Source organism: Strix aluco, chromosome 1 (genome assembly GCF_031877795.1).
Source record: "Strix aluco isolate bStrAlu1 chromosome 1, bStrAlu1.hap1, whole genome shotgun sequence".
In the NCBI taxonomy this organism is placed as follows: Eukaryota; Metazoa; Chordata; class Aves; order Strigiformes; family Strigidae; genus Strix; species Strix aluco.
In genome coordinates, this window is record NC_133931.1 from 149,815,958 (window position 1) to 149,837,477 (window position 21,520).

The 21,520-nt window shown below is 41.4% G+C and overlaps 1 protein-coding gene across 2 annotated transcripts in view; it reads right to left on the reverse strand.

The window, feature by feature from the left end:
- Positions 1-21,511, reverse strand: part of ABHD5 (abhydrolase domain containing 5, lysophosphatidic acid acyltransferase) — a 30,624-nt gene extending 9,113 nt beyond the window's left edge. For both annotated transcript variants that reach the window (XM_074839522.1, XM_074839513.1), the window contains exons 1-4: positions 21,364-21,511; positions 4,439-4,524; positions 3,788-4,160; positions 659-813 (exon numbers count right to left, since the gene is read on the reverse strand). In XM_074839522.1, the coding sequence (XP_074695623.1) occupies positions 659-813; positions 3,788-4,160; positions 4,439-4,524; positions 21,364-21,488 (739 nt within the window). In that variant the 5' untranslated portion in view covers positions 21,489-21,511. The remainder of the gene's footprint in view (positions 1-658; positions 814-3,787; positions 4,161-4,438; positions 4,525-21,363) is intronic.
- Between the last annotated feature and the right edge of the window lie 9 nt (positions 21,512-21,520).

Here is a 21,520-nt window from a genome sequence, read left to right on the forward strand (position 1 = left end):
CTTCTCCCCACTCCCCACATCAACTAAAACTGCAGTATTTTTGGTCATCCCTACCTAGCCTAGTGTTAGGGTATATACAGTTTATCTAACATCAGTGTTGCTGAAGAAATGTAGAAACATGAAGGATAGACTGCCACTGTAATGCAGGACACCAACGAGACCCACAAAATTTGCTAGAGTAGTAAGAAAATGTCTAATGGAAAGAACCCAATTTCAATGTAACTCCTCTAGGCCAAAGACAAATGAGTTTATGAGAGACTGCCTTCTAATGTTAACCAAATTTGGAAATCCTGTTTGGCCATCAAATTGCAGTTGAAGGGAAACTAAATGGACTGTGACTGGAGGCAAACAGAAAAAAAACCTTTTCACATTCATGCCTCTTTGTCAGCTTCCCCAACAGATGTCTGCATAATCTGACTCACTATAACTGTAGTTTACAATAGTATAATGTAGCTTGCTATAAACTATGATACTAGTATTTCTAACAGAAAGACCTTGCCCTCTTGTCCTAAAGAGTTCAAATCCTCCCACCTTCTCCTCCAACTCTTTTCTCTGTGGGTGATATGGGCTTGCAACAAAGCTTATCTTAATGGGGTATCTGCCCCATGGTTATGTTTAACGAAAACAGAAATGGTATTTAAGAGTAGCTAAAACTCACCAAAGGGTCCTGCTATCCTCAGTCCAGCTAACGGATTAAATGGACTCAATATAGCTCCTAGTGCTTTGATCCAGATTGGAATTGGTCTCTCATGTTCAGCATTGTCAGGCCTCTCTGGAAAACCCCATGGCTCCACTAAGATAAGATGTTTGACCCTGTTGGCAAAAAAGGTTCAGAGGTTAAGAGTACATCAATTTTTCTTCGACTGAGTATGATGGAAATATGCTATCTGTGGACTATGCAACCTGTTTTAGTCATTTATATCATAGTGACTTACTTCCTGGTTTCTGATTCATCAACGGTTTTGCTTTCAATTGCTAATTAGAGATAGATTGAATTGCAACTAATCATACGTATGAACACCAGAAACTCAGAAGCTTATGTCATTAAGAGAAACTCAGTATTCAATACATACCCACTGTCATACACGTATGAGAAAAAGGCCAGTCTTGTTTCTATTTTTAAAAACCACCTCATATATATGCTCAGTCAATATTATTTGCAGGAGCAGTTTAATTTGAGAGAAAAGAAGATAATTGCATCTGTTTCATTTAAATAAACTTGCTAAAAGTCTTTCTTTTCAAGTCATCTAAGATCTCTGTTGTAAGAAGAGATGCAATTTATCTGAAAAATCATCTTATCAAAGTAAAATTTGAACTGAGAGAGGCAGAGAAAAATTAGCAAATGTTTTCTAAATTTATTGATTTTAGGTCATGGAAGAAACATCAGAGATACAATTTATAAAACTGTTACTCAAAGGAACCTCAGTACAGAGAGTATAGTAGGAGTCTCCAGCAGATGCAACTATCAATCAGTTCATGCTGCGAGACCCCCTCAAATAAAAAAATCTATTTCATCTTGGTAGACTGGAATTGTCCATTTCCGTTTAATCCCATAATAACACCTACTCTAACTGTCCTAGATACTGACAATTTCTGAAAAAGCGACTGTTAACCACAGTTTTGCATATTTAAGGTGATTTTCCATGCAAGCTTCATCATCTTTACTTTCTTCTTCATGACTTCCTTCTCTTTCAAAGACATGAGACTAAATATTTTATACAGCAGAGTTCTTAGCACCTAAAATGATATCAGAGGTGATTCTGAAGGCTATTTCTGGACTATAATCAGTTGGGAAACCAAAAATCTGTGTTTGAAATGAGGGGTTGAAAAGGATTAAGCTCACAAAGATGTTCCCTGGCTGTCAGCTCAGCCATGAGCGCATTTGCACACAGCTGCAAACACCAACGGTAAGAGAGGACTGGGTAGAATTTAACTACACAAACCAAGCAGGAGAGATTAGAGGCTAAGGATTGCAAGCAATGAAGAGCCGTCCAGGACAGCCACACATTCTGTGCACAAACTATGGCATTAAACATAATACAGCAAACACATGTGCAGAGTTAAGATTTTTTTCATGTTTTCTTTCTTAATACTTTCTTTCCTATTTGGCATTTCTCCTTTTGGTAATCAAGTCTACAACATAATCCAGGATAATGGGAAGTTGACCCTGAGAATCACTCCAAAAGTAGTAGTCCAGAAGTTGCAGTATTTGAAAATCATGACCCATCACCACCTGGAAATATTCTAAATGAGAATCTTTTTGGACTAGTAGCCTCAGTTGTCTCATGAATGACTTTGGTGCAACATAATAAATTAACAGATCATCTAAGCTTGGAGAAACAGATCTACTTTCCTCACAATATGTATCCAGAATCTCTTAAGCCTCTAATGCATTGTTAGATAATCTGGCTGAAAGCTGTGCTATATTTATCACTTCATTCAATGCGGTCTTAAGATCCTACTAGTCAATTCGCTAATTTGATGGTGTTAGTTTTATTTCAGAGAAACATTAGTAATGTGACAGCACAAACTGAAACACCCCCAAATTAATTAACCCCACATAAGCACAGTGAGGCATGAAAACAAAGTGTCACTTCCAACGTAAGTCAGCAGGGGGCAGAAACAATATCCCATCCCACAGGGATAGAACAGCACCATTTACAGATACTTCAGAAAAAGGGGTAAGGAACCTGTAAGTGATCTCTACAAGAAACTAACTACAGTTAGCGAAAAGTTGTTTTATGCCCAAAAGGACACTAGAGCAGAGAGTTGCATTTCTTCACTGCAGTTCTGGATTTAGACACACACCTACTTTCACACATCATTTCCAGCTGCACATGCCAGCTGTCGTTCACTTGGAAAGAAAGAGGCAAAGTGTTTTAGGAAAAAATAATGTATGAATTTATTTAAAAATCTCCAAATGAGAGACAAATAAATGTATATGGTATAAATCGGTGTGGATATAGAAGAATAAGATATGTTTGTATAATACAGAATCTGCCATATGATGTGGAAAGCTAAACTTACATTCACAATTTTTCACAGGAGTCCACTATGACTATCTAAACAAAAGCAATGTCATTTCTTGATACAGAATGACCTCAGTTGGTGGAATCCTAGCTCACCAGGGGCTATATAACCACACTATATCAAAAAAAAAAAGAGACAAATTATTAGTTTAAGGGAAAAAAAATGGATTAGCTGTGGCCACAATGCGGTGAGAAAATGCTGATGAAATACAATTACTGGATTCCTGCAGCTGGGTTGTTTTGCAAAGAAGAAATATGAAATGGCATACAGACAATTTAAATCAAACAGTTACTAAATAATTTTTACATCATCATGCTGGCACCAGGCTGACTGCTAGCATATTGGCATAAATTACCTAGGGGAATTATGTTCAGAAGTTTCAATGTTATCCATAATAATGGGAAGTTTGGCAGAAACAGGCCTATTTTCCCTTCACAAACATATTTTTGATCAGAAATGTCACAAAACATTCACCCATAAATACAATCTTTGCTATTTCTGGCAAGGGGGTACTGAACAAAACCAAAGAGGTACAGAAAAGTACATAGAAAAGCATGTTTACCATATCTACTTATTTCTATTCACCTGGAAACAAACCATACAATTAATACTTTGGGCTTAAAATTCAGTCTCAAGTTTCTTTAAATCAGCACTGTCATTTACTTAATCTATAAAGAGCCAGATTAAATAAAATCTGTGTTAAAATCACTAGTCAAATACAGAAAAGGAATTCCTTTATTCCTTTATTTTCACATACCTTGATGGGTATTTTAATGAGTAAGCAGCAGCCAGGAATCCACCTAGGTTGTGTCCAAGTAAAATCATTTTTTCTAACCCCACCTCCTTTCTCCATTCTTCTATGGATTCCACAAACTGATTTTCTGCTTCCTGAGCATCAGTGTCAAAGTGTGGTCTACTGCTATGTCCAAATCCCAAGAGGTCAAAAGCATGAACGGTCCTGTTCTCACAGAGATCTTCAAAATTGAGAGCCCACAGTCCAACACCTCCTCCAAATCCATGCAGAAGAACAAGTGGAGTTTTATGTGAAAGGTCCGGAGAGAATGTCAGGGTCCATATTTTATTTCCATTAGATATATACACATATCGTTTACTGTATGTGCTTGCAATACCTGAAGAAAGAGTTGGAAAAAAAATTATGTTGCTAGACACGATTGATAAAATATGAAGTACATTCTGTGCAAACCACTGTTTTAAATAGGAGCTCCCTTTCAAAGGAGGGAGCCTACAATCAAATATCTAAATAAGGGAGCAATGAAAATCTAATTCTAAACCTGTTTATTTCATCACAGTGTAAAGGCCATATTTAAAAACTTCTTTGATTATATTTAATGTAAATTTATAGAAGAACTAGTTATATCTATAAATCTTATTAAAAAACAAGACTTACATTTTAGCATTTTGTCCTCAGCCTCTTTAAGGTGTAGCAGTGATGTGGGACACCAGGCAGGAAGCCAGCTGAATAACCATCCTAACCTACAACAACAATACAGAATAAAAATTTCCTGAGAAATATGGTAATTTTTTGCACTATCTGATGCTTTGAAGACATTTCTTTTGCTGTTCTTCATAAAAGAACCCATATAAACTACAGACTATGCAGGACAGGAGTGTGCAGTGGGAGGGAATTCCCTTTCTCCTGACTTGTATAAAGTGGTGTCATGATCGGGGGCGATCTTCAAACAGCATGCTGTTTCTCCACTGTGTCTTCCTTATCAGAGTGTACTGATCTATCTCTGTTAGAGCAGGTTTCTTCTGAGAACCTGGAGACATCAGCCTGCACACTGACCTGACAAACCTGGTAGCATGTATCACAGAATCATTGGGGTTTCCAGTCTCCTCTCAAGTTCCCTTGGAAATCTGCCTGCACACACATTACCCTGCATGAACCTACTATTTCCAAAAAAGCAATAAACTGTGTCCTCGCCAGCCTAACCTGAACTGACTCATACCCTAGATAAATATAAAACTGAAAAATAAGCAGGTTTATTCTAACAAAGCAAAACCCTAGAGCCTGCATTACCAACTTAGAAACAAAGTCCCAGAGGAAAACAAACCAGCAATTTCAACTCCCCCAACAGAAGTTGCTTTTCCAGCTGTCAGTTACTATCTCAGTAGTACTAGCTTGACCGTGAGAGCAGGGAGAATGACTCAGCTAGCAGCACTGACTCATGGTCAGTGCTTCAAAGGACACAGCAATTGGGTACAGCTCTTCCTGGGTGCTAATTTATCCCTTGTTTTCAAGAAGGAATCCTCTTTCTCACTCCCTCACCTGTTTTTGAAGTGGCTCAGACTATCAGTGTAAAAGGCTGCTACTGTAGGACCCCAGATCATTCCTTATACGGAAGAGGGTAAGGTCACCAAATTCACAATCAACTGTCTTTGTTTAGCACTTTTTTTTATGCTGAAATGCTTTCCAGTTAGTTATAGTATTTTCAGGACTGAATGCTGCAAGTATTAGTTGTACAAAAATTAATGTTAGAAGACTATAAGGTTACTAATGTTCATTTTTTCAGTGTATGCAACACATTGATAACAAATTACAGATCTGCCCCCCCTGAGTTCTTCATCCAAAAGACCTTCTCCCCACCTTTTTAAAGGGCTGAGCTACTCCAACTGCATAGCTACTTATGATACAACATGGAAGGTTTTCTGGGGATGCCCACTGCAATCTAAGCAGCACTGTTCAGATTCATAGACACATATTAGGGGATACAAGAAAAAATCCCCAAACCACACATGATCAAAATGGATTAATCGACTAATCACCTGTGCCCACTGCTATTCAGTATTACTTTCTCCTCTGAGAAACACACTGATGTCTGGCTGTTCTGTAAATAACTTTCCTAAACCACCAGACCGTGGGAATTGTTATAATGGTGCATTGAGGGACTGGGAAGGGATGGTTGTATGTCCTTCCATGCCATGTCCTCATGCAATCTAAGAAATTAAGGAACTCAGCATCTTACAGGAATGGCCATCCAACTGGTTTGCTTCCACATTAATCTAGGCATTTATTTAAAAGTAAGATTTTGAAGAGGTTAAAGCTGGCACCAGCCAAAAGCAATTTCACCAGCAAGTAACGGAAATCTGAGTTTAACAATATCACTAGTTGTGTCCAATGTTATGAATTAGTCTGGTAAATTATTAAACAATAGCTATGTCACCACCTTTCTGAGCCAAACCTTCTGCTAGTTATATGCTCAACTAGGCACTGTCATTCATAACTCCTAGGTCAGAAGCACAGAACCCAGTCATTATTTCTACCGAGCCAAAACTATACGAAACGTTTCCTCTTGGCAAAACCACTGATTTAGCAAAGAAACTTCTTTCAAGATTTTTTCTTTTTACAGAAATGTACAGCTGCAACATGTTAATGTTAAGACAGTGCAGAGATATGACCACAATGAAATAAAAATGAAATCTACAGTTCACAGTCCCAGAATTTTATTTCCCAGTCTTAGGGAGACACCTGGATACTCAGGAAAAATATTTAGAAAATTGTATCAGAATGGGAAAGTTGTAACATAGATGTTCACTCTTTCTTTTGTTAGTTATCAGTACTGTTTATAAACACTGAGATTTTCATTCAGAAGAGACATCACATTACACATAGCTTGATAAATACAGTCAGCAAGCTGAAACGCTTAAAATAAAAATTATGTTTGCCATTCAGTCATTCTGTACTTGCTGAACTAGAAGAGCAAGAGAAGAAGCTTTCTGTCAAAAAAAGCAATCACTTTCTAGAAAAAGTTATTTTAGAAAGAAAATATTTAGTTACTATATTCAACTTAATCCTTTGGTTTTCCCCCCCATTCCTTCCCAAGATGGTTTACCACATCGCTAGATGTTTCCCACATGTGCAGAACAAACTATTTAATCTATTTGAATCATTTCTCTGACAGCTTTGGAAGACTGGAGTGTGGCTGTATCATTTCTTTTGTACATCTGTGCTAAATGTGTCTTCTTGCACACAAGAATGTCAATTGCTTTCATGGCCTATCATTTTTATTTCTGTGATATAAAGTTAAAAGAGCTATGTAATGTCAAAAACAAAGCAATGGACCTTTCAAGACAGTGTGCTCACCAGAAATGGAGATAAAATATGAAAGAAAACTAAAGATTCCAGCAGTAGCTTCACACTGTGAGCAACCCACTGCCAGAAGAGGCAGACCACGCTCTGCTCTCATCACCCACCACTTCCCAGACACTGTTTCCATCCATACAGGCTCTTTAGGAAGGACAGGCAGGGGAGACGAGGAGGGGCTGTCACCCTCTATGTCAATGACCAGGTGGAGTGCATGGAGCTCTGCCTGGGGATGGATGAGGAGCCAAACAGGAGTTTATGGGTCAGGATTAAAGGTAAGGCAGGGACAGGTGATGTTATAGTGGGGGTCTGCTACAGGCCACCCGACCAGGAAGACCAAGCGGGTGAGGCCCTCTATAGACAGATAGGAGCAGCCTCACATTCACTAGCCCTGGTCCTCATGGGGGACTTCAGTAACCCCAATATCTGTTGGAGGGACAACACAGCAATGCATAAGCAATCCACGAGGTTCCGGGGATGTGTTGATGATAACTTCCTTCTCCAAGTGACAGAGCAGCCAACGAGGAGAGGTGCCATGCTGGACCTTGTTCTCACCGACAAGGAGGGGCTGGTGGGGAACGTGGAGCTCAAGGGCAGCCTTGGCTGAAGTGACCATGGAATGGTGGAGTTAGAGATCCTTAGGGCAGCGAGGAGGGCGCACAGCAAGCTCACTGCCCTGGAATTCAGGAGAGCAGACTTTGGCCTCTTCAGGGGTCTGCTCGGTAGAATAACATGGGATAAAGCCCTGGAGGGAAGAGCGGTCCAAGAAAGTTGGTTGATATTCAAGATCACCTCCTCCAAGATCAGGAGTGATGCATCCTGACAAAGAGGAAATCAGGCAAAAACACCAGGAGGCAAGCATGCATGAACAAGGACTCCTGGACAAACTCCAACACAAAAAAGAAGCCTACAGAGGGTGGAAGCAAAGACAGGTAGCCTGGGAGGGATATAGAGAAATTGTCCAAGCAGCCAGGGATCAGGCCAAAGCACTGAGAGAATTACATCTGGCCAGGGACGTCCAGGGCAACAAGAGAAGCTTCTATAGGTATGTTGGTGATAAAAGGAAGACTAGGGAAAATCTTGGAAGGTAACAGGGGACCTTGTTACCAAGGATGTGGAGAAAGCTGAGGTACTCAACAACTTTTTTGCCTCAGTCTTCACTGGTAAGTGCTCCAGCAACCCCGCCCAAGATGCAGAAGGCCAAGGTGGGGACTGGGAGAAAGAAGAACCACCCACTGTAAGAGAAGATCAGGTTTGAGACCATCTAAGGACCCTGAAGTGGCACAAGTCCATGGGACCTGATGAGATGCATCCACAAGTCCTGAGGGCACTGGTGGATGAAGTGGCTCAGCCACTATCCATGCTATTCGAGAAGTCGTGGCAGTCCAGCAAAGTTCCTGCTTATTGGAAAGGGGAAACATAACCTCTATTTTTAAGAAGGAAAAAAAAGGAAGACCCAGGGAACTACAGGCCAGACAGTCTCACCTCTGTGCCCAGCAAGATCATGGAGCAGATCCTCCTGGAAACTATAGGGCACATGGGAAATAAGGAGGTGATTGGTGGTGGCCAACATGGCTTCACTAAGGACAGATCATACCTGATAAATTTGGTGGCCTTCTGCAGTGAGCTTACAGCATTGGTGGGTAAGGGAAGAGCAACTGGATTTGTACAAAGCTTTTGACACTGTCCCACAAGACATCCTTGTCTTTAAATTGGAGAGACATGGATCTGACAGATGGACGGCTTGGTGGATAAGGAATTGGCTGGATGGTCGCACTCAAAGAGTTGTGGTCAATGGCTCAATGTCCAAGTGGAGAGCAGTGACGAGTGTCGTTCCTCAGGGGTCAGTGTTGGGACCGGCGCTGTTTAACATCTTTGTCAGTGACATGGACAGTGGGATTGAGGACACCCTCAGCAAGTCTGTCGACAACACCAAGCTGTGTGGTGCAGTCGACATGCTGGAGGGAAGGGATGTGCCATCCAGAGGGACCTGGACAGGGTTGAGAGGTGGGACCGTGCAAACCTCATGAAGTTCAACAAGGCCAAGTGCAAGGTTCTGCACATGGGTCGGGGCAATCCCAAGCACAAAGACAGGCTGGGCGATGAGTGGATTGAGAGCAGCCCTGCGGAGAAGGACATGGGAGTACTAGTGGATGGAAAAGTATGAGCCAGCCATGTGCGTTCACAGCCCAGAAAGTGGAAGGTGTCCCTGCCCATGGCAGGGGGTTGAAACTAGATGGTTGTTAAGGTCTCTTCCAACCCAAACCATTCTATGATTTTGTAAGCTTGAAAAGTGAGAGAATGAAGCTCCATGTATGTATATCTTTAACTCCTGGATAGTTATAAGCAACTTCTGCTGAACATTTGTTGAACATCTTTACATGGTAGAGCTTAAGTTTTTAAATCCACATTACAAGCCAGAAATCAAATAAGACTATTCAGCTGTTTGAGTGCATACCTCAGTGTTACAAGAGATGTTTTCAATTGTTCAGTATCATCTGAGCTTTCATGAGCTTTTTGTGGTGTATGTCAAATTTGTAACCGGCTACAGATCCATCAGTTGTCTTGCATGTAATCAATTCTCACCAAGCTAAATAGGATTAATCTAACTGACAGAATGGTAGTACCCGAGTTACCTATTTGCCATGTTCTTCATCCAATTTGACCTAATTAGAGGAGGTGGATGGGTGGGTCAGGTTTGCTATGCCTCTGCCTCTACTTGATTCTCAGTTTTTTGAAAGTTGCCCTCAGGCAATTTAAGCTGTGCTGTGACAGCAAGTTCTTGATTCAGATTATTCAAGCAGCTAAGGAAAAGCAGTATTATCCTTAGCTACATTTTACACAATATTCAACTATTCTTTACTCCTTAGATGTCTAAAGACAGTAATAATTTATTTTTAAATAATTTATTTTTATTTATTTTTATTCTTTCTTATGCTTGGACCCAGGGAAACAGGACACTTCCTCCAACCAGCCAACGTGTTAGGTCCTGATGGACGGCTTGACCCCTGTGCATAGCAGCTGCAGCTCCATGTTGTCAGATGTTTATGTCTCTGCCCCTTTTGTTTTCATTATTTATTAGTCATCAGCATAGGCTACTGATGGCCCCACTAATCTTCCAGGCTCATACAAACACCATGACTTTCTCCATATCTAATGCCATTCAGTGGGTGTCTCTGGGGCTTTCCCTTAGCTTCTGGTCTCCTGCTCCAGACATGTTACAAGAAGTGTGGAGGTCTGCTGGCAGAGAGAGTGACTTCTCTGAATGCCCAGAAGGTCAACAGCTCCCCACCTGCTGGCCTCTGATTTTCTGGCCTCCAGTACTTCAAAATTTTTCAGGTGGCTGTGGAAAGTGTAACTGACCCCAAATAGAAGATGCAAGGGAGCATCCTACGGCATGCTCTGCCCTACTGATTATTGCTTCTTTTAGCATGGATGTGCACAATGGTTTATGTTACTACATGGCCACAAACGAATATAGAGGTTAAATTCCACTAGTTATGTGCCTTCGTAATTTCACGTGTAATGCCCATACGTACAATCAGTATAAAAATGATAGAATTTGGGTTGTCAGTTGCCAGATTTATTTCATACTTTTTGATACAGCAAGCAGCTAAGCCAAATGGATTTCTCCATTACTCAAAGATTCCACGTTTAAGTTTTCTTTTTGTAAAAAGAAAGATAATAGAATGGTTTGGGTTGGAAGAGACCTTAACAACCATCTAGTTTCAACCCCCTGCCATGGGCAGGGACACCTTCCACTAGACCAGGTTGCTCAAAGCCCCGTCCAACCTGGCCTTGAACACTGCCAGGGAGGGGGCAGCCACAGCTTCTCTGGGAAACCTGTGCCAGTGTCTCATGACCCTCACAGTAAAGAATTTCTTCCTTATATCTCACCTAAATCTACCCTCCCTCAGTTTAGAACCATCACCCCTCATCCTATCCCTACACTCCCTGATAAAGAGTCCCTCCCAATCTTTCCTGTAGGCCCCTTTAAGTACTGGAAGGCCTCTATAAGGTCTCCCTGGAGCCTTCCCTTCTCCAACTCTCTCAGCCTGTCTTCATAAGCGAGGTGCTTCAGCCCCCTGATCATCTTCGTTGCCTCCTCTGGACCTGCTCCAGCAGGTCCATGTCTTTCTCATGTTGGGGGGCCCAGAGCTGAACACAGTGCTGCAGGTGGGGTCTCATGAGAGCAGAGTAGAGGGGGAGAATCCCCTCCCTCCACCTGCTGGCCACACTTCTCTTGACGCAGCCCAGGTTATGGTTGGCTTTCTGGGCTGTGAGCGCACATGGCTGGCTCATACTTAGTGACACGAAATTTAAAATGCGTAAGGTAGTACCACTAAAATTAGGATGTCACTAAAATGAGGATGGATTTAATTTTATGAACAGGTTCAAGTTCTCTATATGGTTCCAGACAAGTCAGCAGTCTCTTTAGCATTTCAACTAATGTAATAATTTAAAATCCATTAAAATTACACATTCAAGCTTGGTACTAGTTTAATGCAGAAATCTTGCTATGAGAGGGAAAGTTGGGGTGGAGAAAGTTTTAATGTAAAGAAGTAAATAAAATACATCCTTAAAGACCAAGATAAACGCTCCCTGTCTGTTCAAAGAATATATAAGCATATAACAGTGAGATTTTATTAATTATAAAATGAAGTAAAAACTACAAAGCAAAGCACATTTAATTGAAAATGACAGAATGCATTACTGATTAGCATGAAATAGGGCTCAAATTTCCTAATTAAATTGGGAAAGTTTAGGAAATTAGAAAAATGTTTATTATGTAAAGCAACACGCTCTGCATCTAACTGAGAACAAGATGCAGCAAATAAATATATATTAGACTCAAACCTTTGACAGAAGTAGGTGACTGCAGTTAATATTCCGTGTCAGTCTGTTAAGTCAAGGAAAGCCAATTTTTAAAATAAGAAAGATAAAACACACAGAGAAGTCTGTGTGTTAGTCCAACTGTGAGAAGCACCCTTCTTCTGCATTTTTATTCCTGCTGGAGCCAGTCTGCAGTAAACTGGGTGATGTAATGCCTGAATCTCAGGCCATCCTCACTACCAGCAGGTCAGATCAGATCAGATCTAAGAGGTTACTCTTCCCTCCATTTTGCCAATTCAACTATTTAGCAGCTGCTCTCTCTATCAGATTTGTGAAATGATTCAGCTTTAAAAGAAACTATGTTTTAAACAGGATAATTATGGAGACCCAGCCATAGAGAAGTTAAACAGTTAACCGGCAGACCTATTGGGTTTACAAGGTGGAAAAAAAAAAAAAAAAAAAAGACTAGTGAGGCAAGGTGGAGGATGGCAAGCTTTTTAAGTCAGAGCTGCCACTGACAGACAGTAACATATAATCATGACCTCAGTCAGTCTGGATTTAACTGGACAGGGATGTCTCAGAAACAAGGTTCAGGATATGGTTTCATGAGAACTGTAAGAGCATAACCAATTTTAGGAGTCCTTGTAGCCCTTCATTCCTGTCCTCAAAGTGCAGCATGTTCCTCGGTGCTTCAGTTTTCTGAGAATAATGAATACAGTCAGAATCATTCAAGTATACACAATCTATGTACAGTAACTGTTATTGCAAAGGCTGTACATCCAGGGGTAGAGCTGCTGCATGTACAGTAGAAGTCAGATCTAGTAACAACAACAACAATTTGAACAAAATGTTCCCAGAACAAAAATCAGGCTCTGGCAGTCACAGACAAACATCAGGCGAAGAAAAATATTCCATGTTCCACTTCATGACCATTACATGAAAAGACCAAAAATGTTGTAATCCTCAGGAAAAGACCATGAGGAGCATATTAAAGAGGCAAGACCCAAACCCAAGAATTAGGAATATGGTATGGGAACAGAAAACCTCAATCCTTTAACAAATGTCTGTTTACTATTTTCATGAGGGGCCAAAAAAATGTATGAAATTGCTGTGAATGGGTTAAAAAGGAAGCCAATATTTTTCCCCAGATGACATTATAACCCTGCCTATAAAGTTCTGTTTAGATGAGTTTCGAGCCAAGATGTTCCATGCAATTAGATGTTGTAAAACTCTTGGATACTTCAGTAACATTAAAATAGAATGTTTTGAAAACCTCTGCATAATATTTCTAGGAAGTGTAATGTACATCAGCCCCATTCCAACAAAAAGCCTGTGACAGGTTATTGCAGAATATTGCTACACTAGGGCAGAGGTAAAACAAATGCATTCCTCATGTACTTACTGCATCTTGAACTCTGTATTCAGAACATTCAACATCAGAATTAATGTAAAAATTCAGATGCAAATTTTGTTACTGTCTATATTAACAGTGCTACACAGGACTATCGCTTATCAAAAGTAACTTGAAAATGTAAATAATGAATGTGAATCCATAACCAGTGAGCATTTTCTGGCTATTTTAGTGATACCGAAGTTTACCATGTTATTTAAATTCATTTGAGCAACCTGAGCATTCAGGCAGTGGAGATGACCTACAACTTTGCTTCCTCTCACGCTGAACCTCAGCTATCGGTACACCTTGCTGTATACCTTGCATTACTGTGGCCCCCTCCTCATTTTCTTCTCTATTCCCCAGTACTGCCTTTCATTTTTTTTAATTCATGTGTATTCTTTTTATACATTTTTGTCATTTCTTCCATCCTCTTCCTAGCTATACCCAAAGGTGTCCATTTCAGGGCACGTGCTTTTTCAGTACATACCACAAGAATTAAGTTTATCCCTGGTCTGTCACCCAAGCCTGCCACCTGTAACACTCATACTGCTTACAAAGTAGCTGTGTTAGCACCCAATGCAAGAAACCATTAAGCATGTGTGCAATAACGAAGAAACCATGCATGTGGTCATACAGCTATTACTTATTCCTATTACTGTTCACTGCCATATAGGTTCCAAATCCACAAACGAGGGCAGCGTCCTACTGTCCTTCAATATACCACAAAGTCTCCACAGCCAGGTTAAAGTCAGGCCACAAATATACTACAGACCAGAGAACTAATTAATTCTAATAAGCTTTCAGAAACATTGTTCCTAACTCACACCACACTCTCTAACATACAGGCATTTCCCCTTAAAATATTTATGGTCCACTAACTGCTAATAGTAACCAGCTAAGCAAGCCCTCAGTTACTTCCTTCCATCTCTTCTAAGGACCTGTTATTTTATGTTTTGATTTAAGAGCTAAAAATCAAACACAATCTAGAGAAAAAGTCATACTAGCAACTACAGACCAAGTATGGAAGAATACAGAAATAAAGATGCAGATGCAGGGGAGAGGAAAGGGGGGAGCTGCACAGTCCCACTAAAACTACTCAACTTTGTGACAGAGATCACGTGTGTAACACACAGGTTAGGTACCACTGAGGACCTACATCCCTCTGCCTCTAAACTCACATCTGATAGAACCTGGCATTGCCAAGCTGTTAAGTGTTTTTACAAACAACACATTGCGCATTGCGTTAAGAATTTATGAAGAAAAGCATAATTAAAGAAAAATAAAATTTCCTCTTGGTGCCCTTCAGATGTTACATAACTTTCCACTACTTTCCTTTTATTCATCCACCTAGTGATGCACTTCTGCTGCCCTTCAGATATTGCATAACCTCAACCTTGCTGAAACCTTGTTTGTCAGCCTTCTCATACCTACCATGACAGAAGCCTGCATTTCACACTGTCCCCAAGTTCCATCAAACAGGACAAGAACAAAACATACAAGTAACAGGCACCTCTCATAAGTCTGCACCACTGCCCATCCACACTCCACCTCGCTTATCTTTTGTTTATATTCCACAGTGTATTATGCACAATTCAGGTCACAACTTAAACAGGAGATGGATGTTTTCATTTTGCCATAAGGAGCCATATAAGTACACAGATAAAAGACTATCTAAAGTACATTATTATTTCCCTTAGCTCCAAACACACTATACACAAACTGCACTCATACTTGAGTGTGAATACACAATGAAGATGGGTTGTTTTACTACAGATCATTAGAACAGCATCTACATTGTGTTCCTTTATCACAGTCACCTACGGTGACTAACAGTTACCTATGTCAAACTTCAGGAACTGGTATTCAATGTTTTGGGTTACCTAGTCTCATTTCCACTTCTTGGAAAACCTAAGAAACACACAACCCTTTTCGTAAGAGACTGTTTTGTGTACATGCCTACACTACAAATGCTTTAGATGTCAAGGAAGTGTAAGTAGTCTTAAAAATAGTTAAGAAGTTAAATGGGTCTAAAAAGCCATTGCATCAAGTGTCCCCTTATGGAACGGTATGATATAATTAATAAGCCTTTAGTGTCAATATGACACTTACTAAATCTAATCAAGAAAAAAATTCTACAGTAGTCTGCTAGCACTTAACCCACATTTCTTTTTTTTTCCTCATTGCCATACCCTTCTCTTCCTCCCTTCAATATATGAGCCGACTTTCTCAATGGCAATAGGTGCTCTTGCATCTTTTGTTACAGAATGCATTTTTACACCTGTATCTTCCCCTCCTTTCTGTTGTCTCCTATGATCCTGAGCTTTCTATTACAACTCAGAGCACCTTCCTCCTCTGCCTTTCCTCACCATGTTTTCTTGGTGTCACTTAAAATCCTCCTCTTTTACCCTCTTAACCTTATTCTAGACTGACCTCATTCCCTTACACAGCTTCACTGACTCATAAATCTCTCTTCTCCAGTGACCTCTCTCCTGCTGTTCAGCTTCTCATCTGGATCCTTCAGAGCCAATGCAAATGCAGACACTCACCTTTCCTCCCATGCCCTCTTCTCTCTGTCTGTAAATATAAATCATGTACAAAAACCTATCCTGAAAGAATGTCAGAGCTGCAAGTAAACACTCAAAGGTTATGAAACATGAGAATCAACATTTCCTCAACAAGCAATCTTAAATTGCTATGTAAGAGAGAAAAGACACTTTAATAGTTTATCAGTTGACAAAGTTGTTCAGATTCTCCCATAAACGTTCAGAAAAGTCAGGAATCCTCCTGGAACAGACACTAGGTAGTGTAGAGGGGTAGGTCTCTATCTGGGCCTACCAGCCCCCTAGTAGGCTCTAAAAAACTTTGAATATACCCAAATGCAGGCAACACTGGCTAAAGTTTGCATCGTCCAATGACCCATAGTCACCAACACTATGGCAACCCCACAGCTAGTCGCCTCTCTGGATTTATGACTCCACTTTAATTCCCACTGGGGCTACAGCCTTTCCTCACTCACAGGTACCCTAATCCGACTTTGACAACTTCTGTAGCAGAGTATTTGCTTGATACTTGGAAAGTTTCCACTTGACCCACACAATTAGTAGTGGACTTTCTAATGCTGCCTCTTTAACCTGCCTCACCCCCCACCAGTAACTTCCTAAATGTAAATTAAAAGCTACTATATAATTACTGTCCTCCTCCCCCTGCTTCTCATATTTTTCTTTAAAGACTTGAGCCAGATGGCTGATAAATCTAGTCAGATTTTTTTTAATGGGGGATTCCTGTCATAGCAGATGACTTGGTCAGGTAATTACTGAAGGACAGCAAGATCTTCTACAGGATGCAGTGAAAACTCTCAGGCCAGACACCGGAAGTGTTTGTTCTCAAGTGACGGTATCTGTAAAAAACTATGTCTATCTACTGCATACACGAAGCACAAAGCACACATAGCATGGGATCACCTGCAAGCCCAGTGGTGGCGGTGGAAACCACGCATCTGAATGCTGCTTCACTGAAGGCAGCAACCAGTGTTACCACAGGTCACTGGAAAGGAGCATCTGAGAGGATGCCCTGCTGCTCGAAGAGAGGGAGAGACCTTCCTGCAGCTCACTGGAACATGTCGATGTGGCCTTTCCTCCTATTGTCTAATATAAGAAGTTGTTTCAGAAAGAGTGGAGGAGAAGACCTCAGCCTAGACCTGTGGCATTCAAATCTCTGGATGCTTCCTAGGGCAGTCTCCCTTATGAACCATAAAGAACTACAAAGAACTAAAGAATTATCTGGAAAAAATCACAAATGTAATTGCTGAATTATGAATTAAATGTATGGGATGCCCTAATTTTACTTTGTTTTCAAACTGTGAAGGATAGTCCAGGGGCCTCACTGTCACCTAATGAACAGATTCTGATGAAGGCTGTGGTCCTTCAGTGACTCTTTGCCAGCAATTCTGTCATCTGATTTCCTGCTAAGCTGAGGGAGCTTGAAGAGTTGTAGGTAAATGTATAAACAGGTCTACCTGAAATGTAAAAATCCCGTTCACAAAGGTAAGTACATCACGTATAACCATGGAGGACCAGTGTGAAATGGGTGAAGCAAATGAAAAAAATTAACAGGAAAGTCTAATCTCTGTGCTAAGCCTAAATCAAAGAATACCCATAAGCAAGGGGATCCAAAGAGTAGTCAAAACCAAGTAAAAAGAGCTGAACAGATCATCTACTATATACTCACTGTATTTTTTTTTAACCTTTTTCTATAATGTTTGCCTATGGTTGTCAGCCAGGAAAAGCTGAACATTACTATTCTGTCTCCTACACTGTTTTATCAAGCCTCTCATGGGGGCATTTAGATGAGATTCTTCCTTGTCCAGGGACAGGGCCATGACCATCTTTCTTCTGCCACTGGAACGAGAAGATAGCACCTATTATATTTTGCCATCTTTCCCTCTCTCCCTTGAGACTATGTTTGGGGAAAAGAGAGATCTTCCTGATCAGCCCAGACTTTCCCTTTCCAAATTATACAAGGACAGAAAAACTGTTTGAAACAATCCTATAAATGCTTGAAAACTTGATCATACATATACTTTCAGATGAGCACACAAATGTAATGCAAAAGGCATTAAACACTGAAGCTATGACTGACACAACCCTGCCAGTGAAAAGGACAGAATCAGAAAAGAGGAAGGAAACGTCCTTTAACCTTTTCCCACATGTGCATTTATGTCTCACTCACTCTTTAAAAATGCAAGTAGTAGGTCCAAGCCCTGCTGTCGCCTGTGCTATAGGAAAGGCCCTTAGAAATAGTCTCCTTTCACAAAGAAAAGTAAGCAGCACCCCGCTTTCAGCAGTCTACCCACAGTTTGCTTTAAAAGCCAGGTGTAATGAGCAAAAAAAAAAAAAAATCAAGCAAAAATTTCGAGCATTCCTTCATGCTGTAATATTGTGTTTTAACATACCACTACTATATCCCTGTGAACTGACCTACTCACAGGCAGACATAGGCTCTATTACTCCTAATAGACTATTTCTCTTTTATTAGTCAAACATCTCACTTCATATAAAAAGAATTCTGTAATACAAACAAGCTTGAAGGATAATACAAAAATACTTGTGATTATCGGTGTTGCGGTGTATGTTTTTACCTATTACTCCAAGCCATTATTTTGTGAGACTACAGGCCACTTACAAGCAATTTGATGTAGGCTTGTAAATGCAGATCCCTTTAAATTTTTGTTTTAATGAAAGCTATTCCACTTATCTCAGAGGGGGAAAACCCAGCATTCCGGTTTGGGGATTTTTTTCCATATATATACACATGCATTTAGTAGCTGCTATTATAAGTTACATTACAAGACATAAGCAGTCCTGCTGAATCCAGAGCGGGTGTAAGCGAATTCAACACTGGTAAAAGGCTTATGCTAGGCTGTTTGCCTCACAGGAAGAAGTGTACATCTAAAATTTATGCAGTGAAGGTCCAAGGCTGTGAAGAGGTTTGGAAATTGTTAGCTCATGTAATTTCTGAATTCATGGAAAAGAAGGATGAGATTTTGTTCTTAGAAGTTTTTAGTGAATTGAGGGGGCTTACTCTGAAAGATTTCACATCAAATGACCGAATTGTTCAGAACCGGAACACTGACAACATCCTGAAAATCAACCCCCTTTAAAAGCTATCCAGCTGAGTAAACCATGATGAGGAACTTGCCATAATCCTTTTAAAAATTTAGCCTGTGATTCCTAACACGATGTCCAGATCATCTAGCGTTACGATCCTGCAGTCCTGACAGGCTACTGAAGTTGAGAGCACTTGGCACCGTCTCAGCAGCACTCAGCACTCCGTGTGATCAAACCAGGCAGCTAATATAGTGCAGGCTAACGCACTGAATGAACATACAAACCAAACAGGTTGAGGCAGAGCTATTTTAAGACTCTTACTTAGAAAACCCATTAATAACAAGAGGCTTTGCAAATGGTGTGTATTTTATGTATGTGAATGGGTCAGAAAGAACACAGAACCAAGAAAGGGACTGTAGTTTCAAATGGGTAATGTTGCAGAAGGGGCAGGGGGAGAGATTATTTTGAAAAGCTATTTTAAGTTTGAGGAAAGGAGGAGAGCACAGAGTTACAGAGTAGATGAAATTGCACAGTGCTTTGAAAGGGAAGCCTTTGAAATTTATACTTGGAAAGAGAATGCTGTGTATATATGGTGATAAAGGCATAACAGGGAGTTTGGAAAAGATGGATTGAGCTGGCGGAGCAGCAAAATATGTAAGATGGAATACCAAAGCCAGAAATTGGAAAAAGGACTAAAAAGAGAACGAGACCGAGAATGCAGGTAGTTTTGAAAGATAACAGAACAGACACATAACATGACAACATGCAAATAGTAACTTCCTTGATACAAAGTCATGAATGCACAGCAGGATTTTCTTGCAAGTAGCTAAAGAATCTTAAGCGGAATTTCTCAAAATAACACAAGACGTAATTACGAGAGAAGGGAGATGGAGAAGAAAAGGCAAGAAACGAGCTTTTGAGGACCAGGCAATCAGCAATGAGATACATCACCTGATGTTTAAAGGATGGAGAAACAGGAAAAATTCATGTAAACAGTGTCTACAAAGCACATTTACACATCCGATGGACAGGATAAAGCACATGTATGACTAGAGCACAGCCAGCTATCTTCTGATAAGTTTTTTTTTTTTTACTGGAACCATAAAATATGATGGAACAAACTGGGACCAGCAGATACATTAAGTATGTCTGGTGAGCAGACTCAGAGATAGGATGACTGTATTATTCTATAGTGGGATAAAGGAGGGCAGACAATATATTTGAGGGCAATGGAAGGGTATAAGAACAGGTCTGTACTGGAAGCTGAAGCGTACAATGGGAAATATATACTGAAAGACAAGGTATGAGAAGGCATACACGAGTAAAGAATATGTGAAGAAGAGCAGACCACTGATTAACAACTTCATTATTATGGAACTATTTGAATGTACACAGACAAAAGGTTATAGTGTGGAACTACATAATTTCAGGCAGAATAGATATAATGAAGACATATATTGAGAGTGTCAGTAGTTACAAACAAGTAATAGGGATGTATGTTAAGAATGGGGGGGCAGGATAATTTATGCCTGAGGAGTTATTTTGGAAGATGTGAATGCCTTGAGATAGCAAAAGTAAAGAAAAGGTTAGCAGGCACACAGTACTAGAAAAGGGAAAAGTTAGAGAATATATGTTTGTAATTGAGAGATGTGCTCTCATCTCCTACTTGCATCAAGCATTACACAGAAGAATGATGACACAGTGGCAGAGAGCCTTCCTGTCTGCTCTACACCTAAGCGAACATACAGAACAGATGGAATGAGAAGGTAGGGTATTTGTATATACAGGTAAATTGCAAAAGCACACAAAAGCATGGGATGACAGCATATACAGACGCGTGCATACTGGACTCTGGGGTGACAATAAAGAGTGTGTCCACACGCCAGAGTAAAGATAGCGAAATGTGTCTGTACCCCTGTGGGCAGGTATGCCATTACAGCGGCGGGGCCGGGCACTGCGCAGCTCCTGAGCAGGCGGTGAAGGGCAGAGGCCCGGGGCTCGCACGGGAGCTGCTGCCAACGCCTCCGGGAGCCCGCCCGGGCATCCGTGCGGACGGGAGGAAGGCCCGGCGGGAAGGCGGTCTGCGCGGCAGCACAACATGGCAGACGGCCCACAGAGCCCACGGGAGGCGATGCAGGAGCACAGAGGACAGGCGGGGCGGCAGCAGCGGCGGCGCTGCGGGGCGGGGAGGCCGCAGCCCACCCGGCCGCGACCCCCGCGCCGCAGGACCGGCCGCCGCTCGCAGGGGCGGCGGCGAGACAGGCCAGCGGCGGGAGGAGGCGGCAAGCAAAGCCCGTAGCGGCGGGGTACGGCCGGGACGCCCCTAGGGGCGCCCTCCCCCCACCGAGGAGCACCTGTGGGGAGGACGAGGCTCTCCCCGGGCCCGTTCCACTCACCCTTCGCTGGAGGTCTCCTCCTCGGCCATGGCGGCGGCGCGGCGGCCGGGAGCTGGCAGCGGAGGAGCGGCGGCGGCGGCCGGCAACGCAGCGAGGGACAGCGCGACGGCGGCGGCACCGGCCATCACGGGCTCCTCCTCCTCCTCCCACCCCCCGC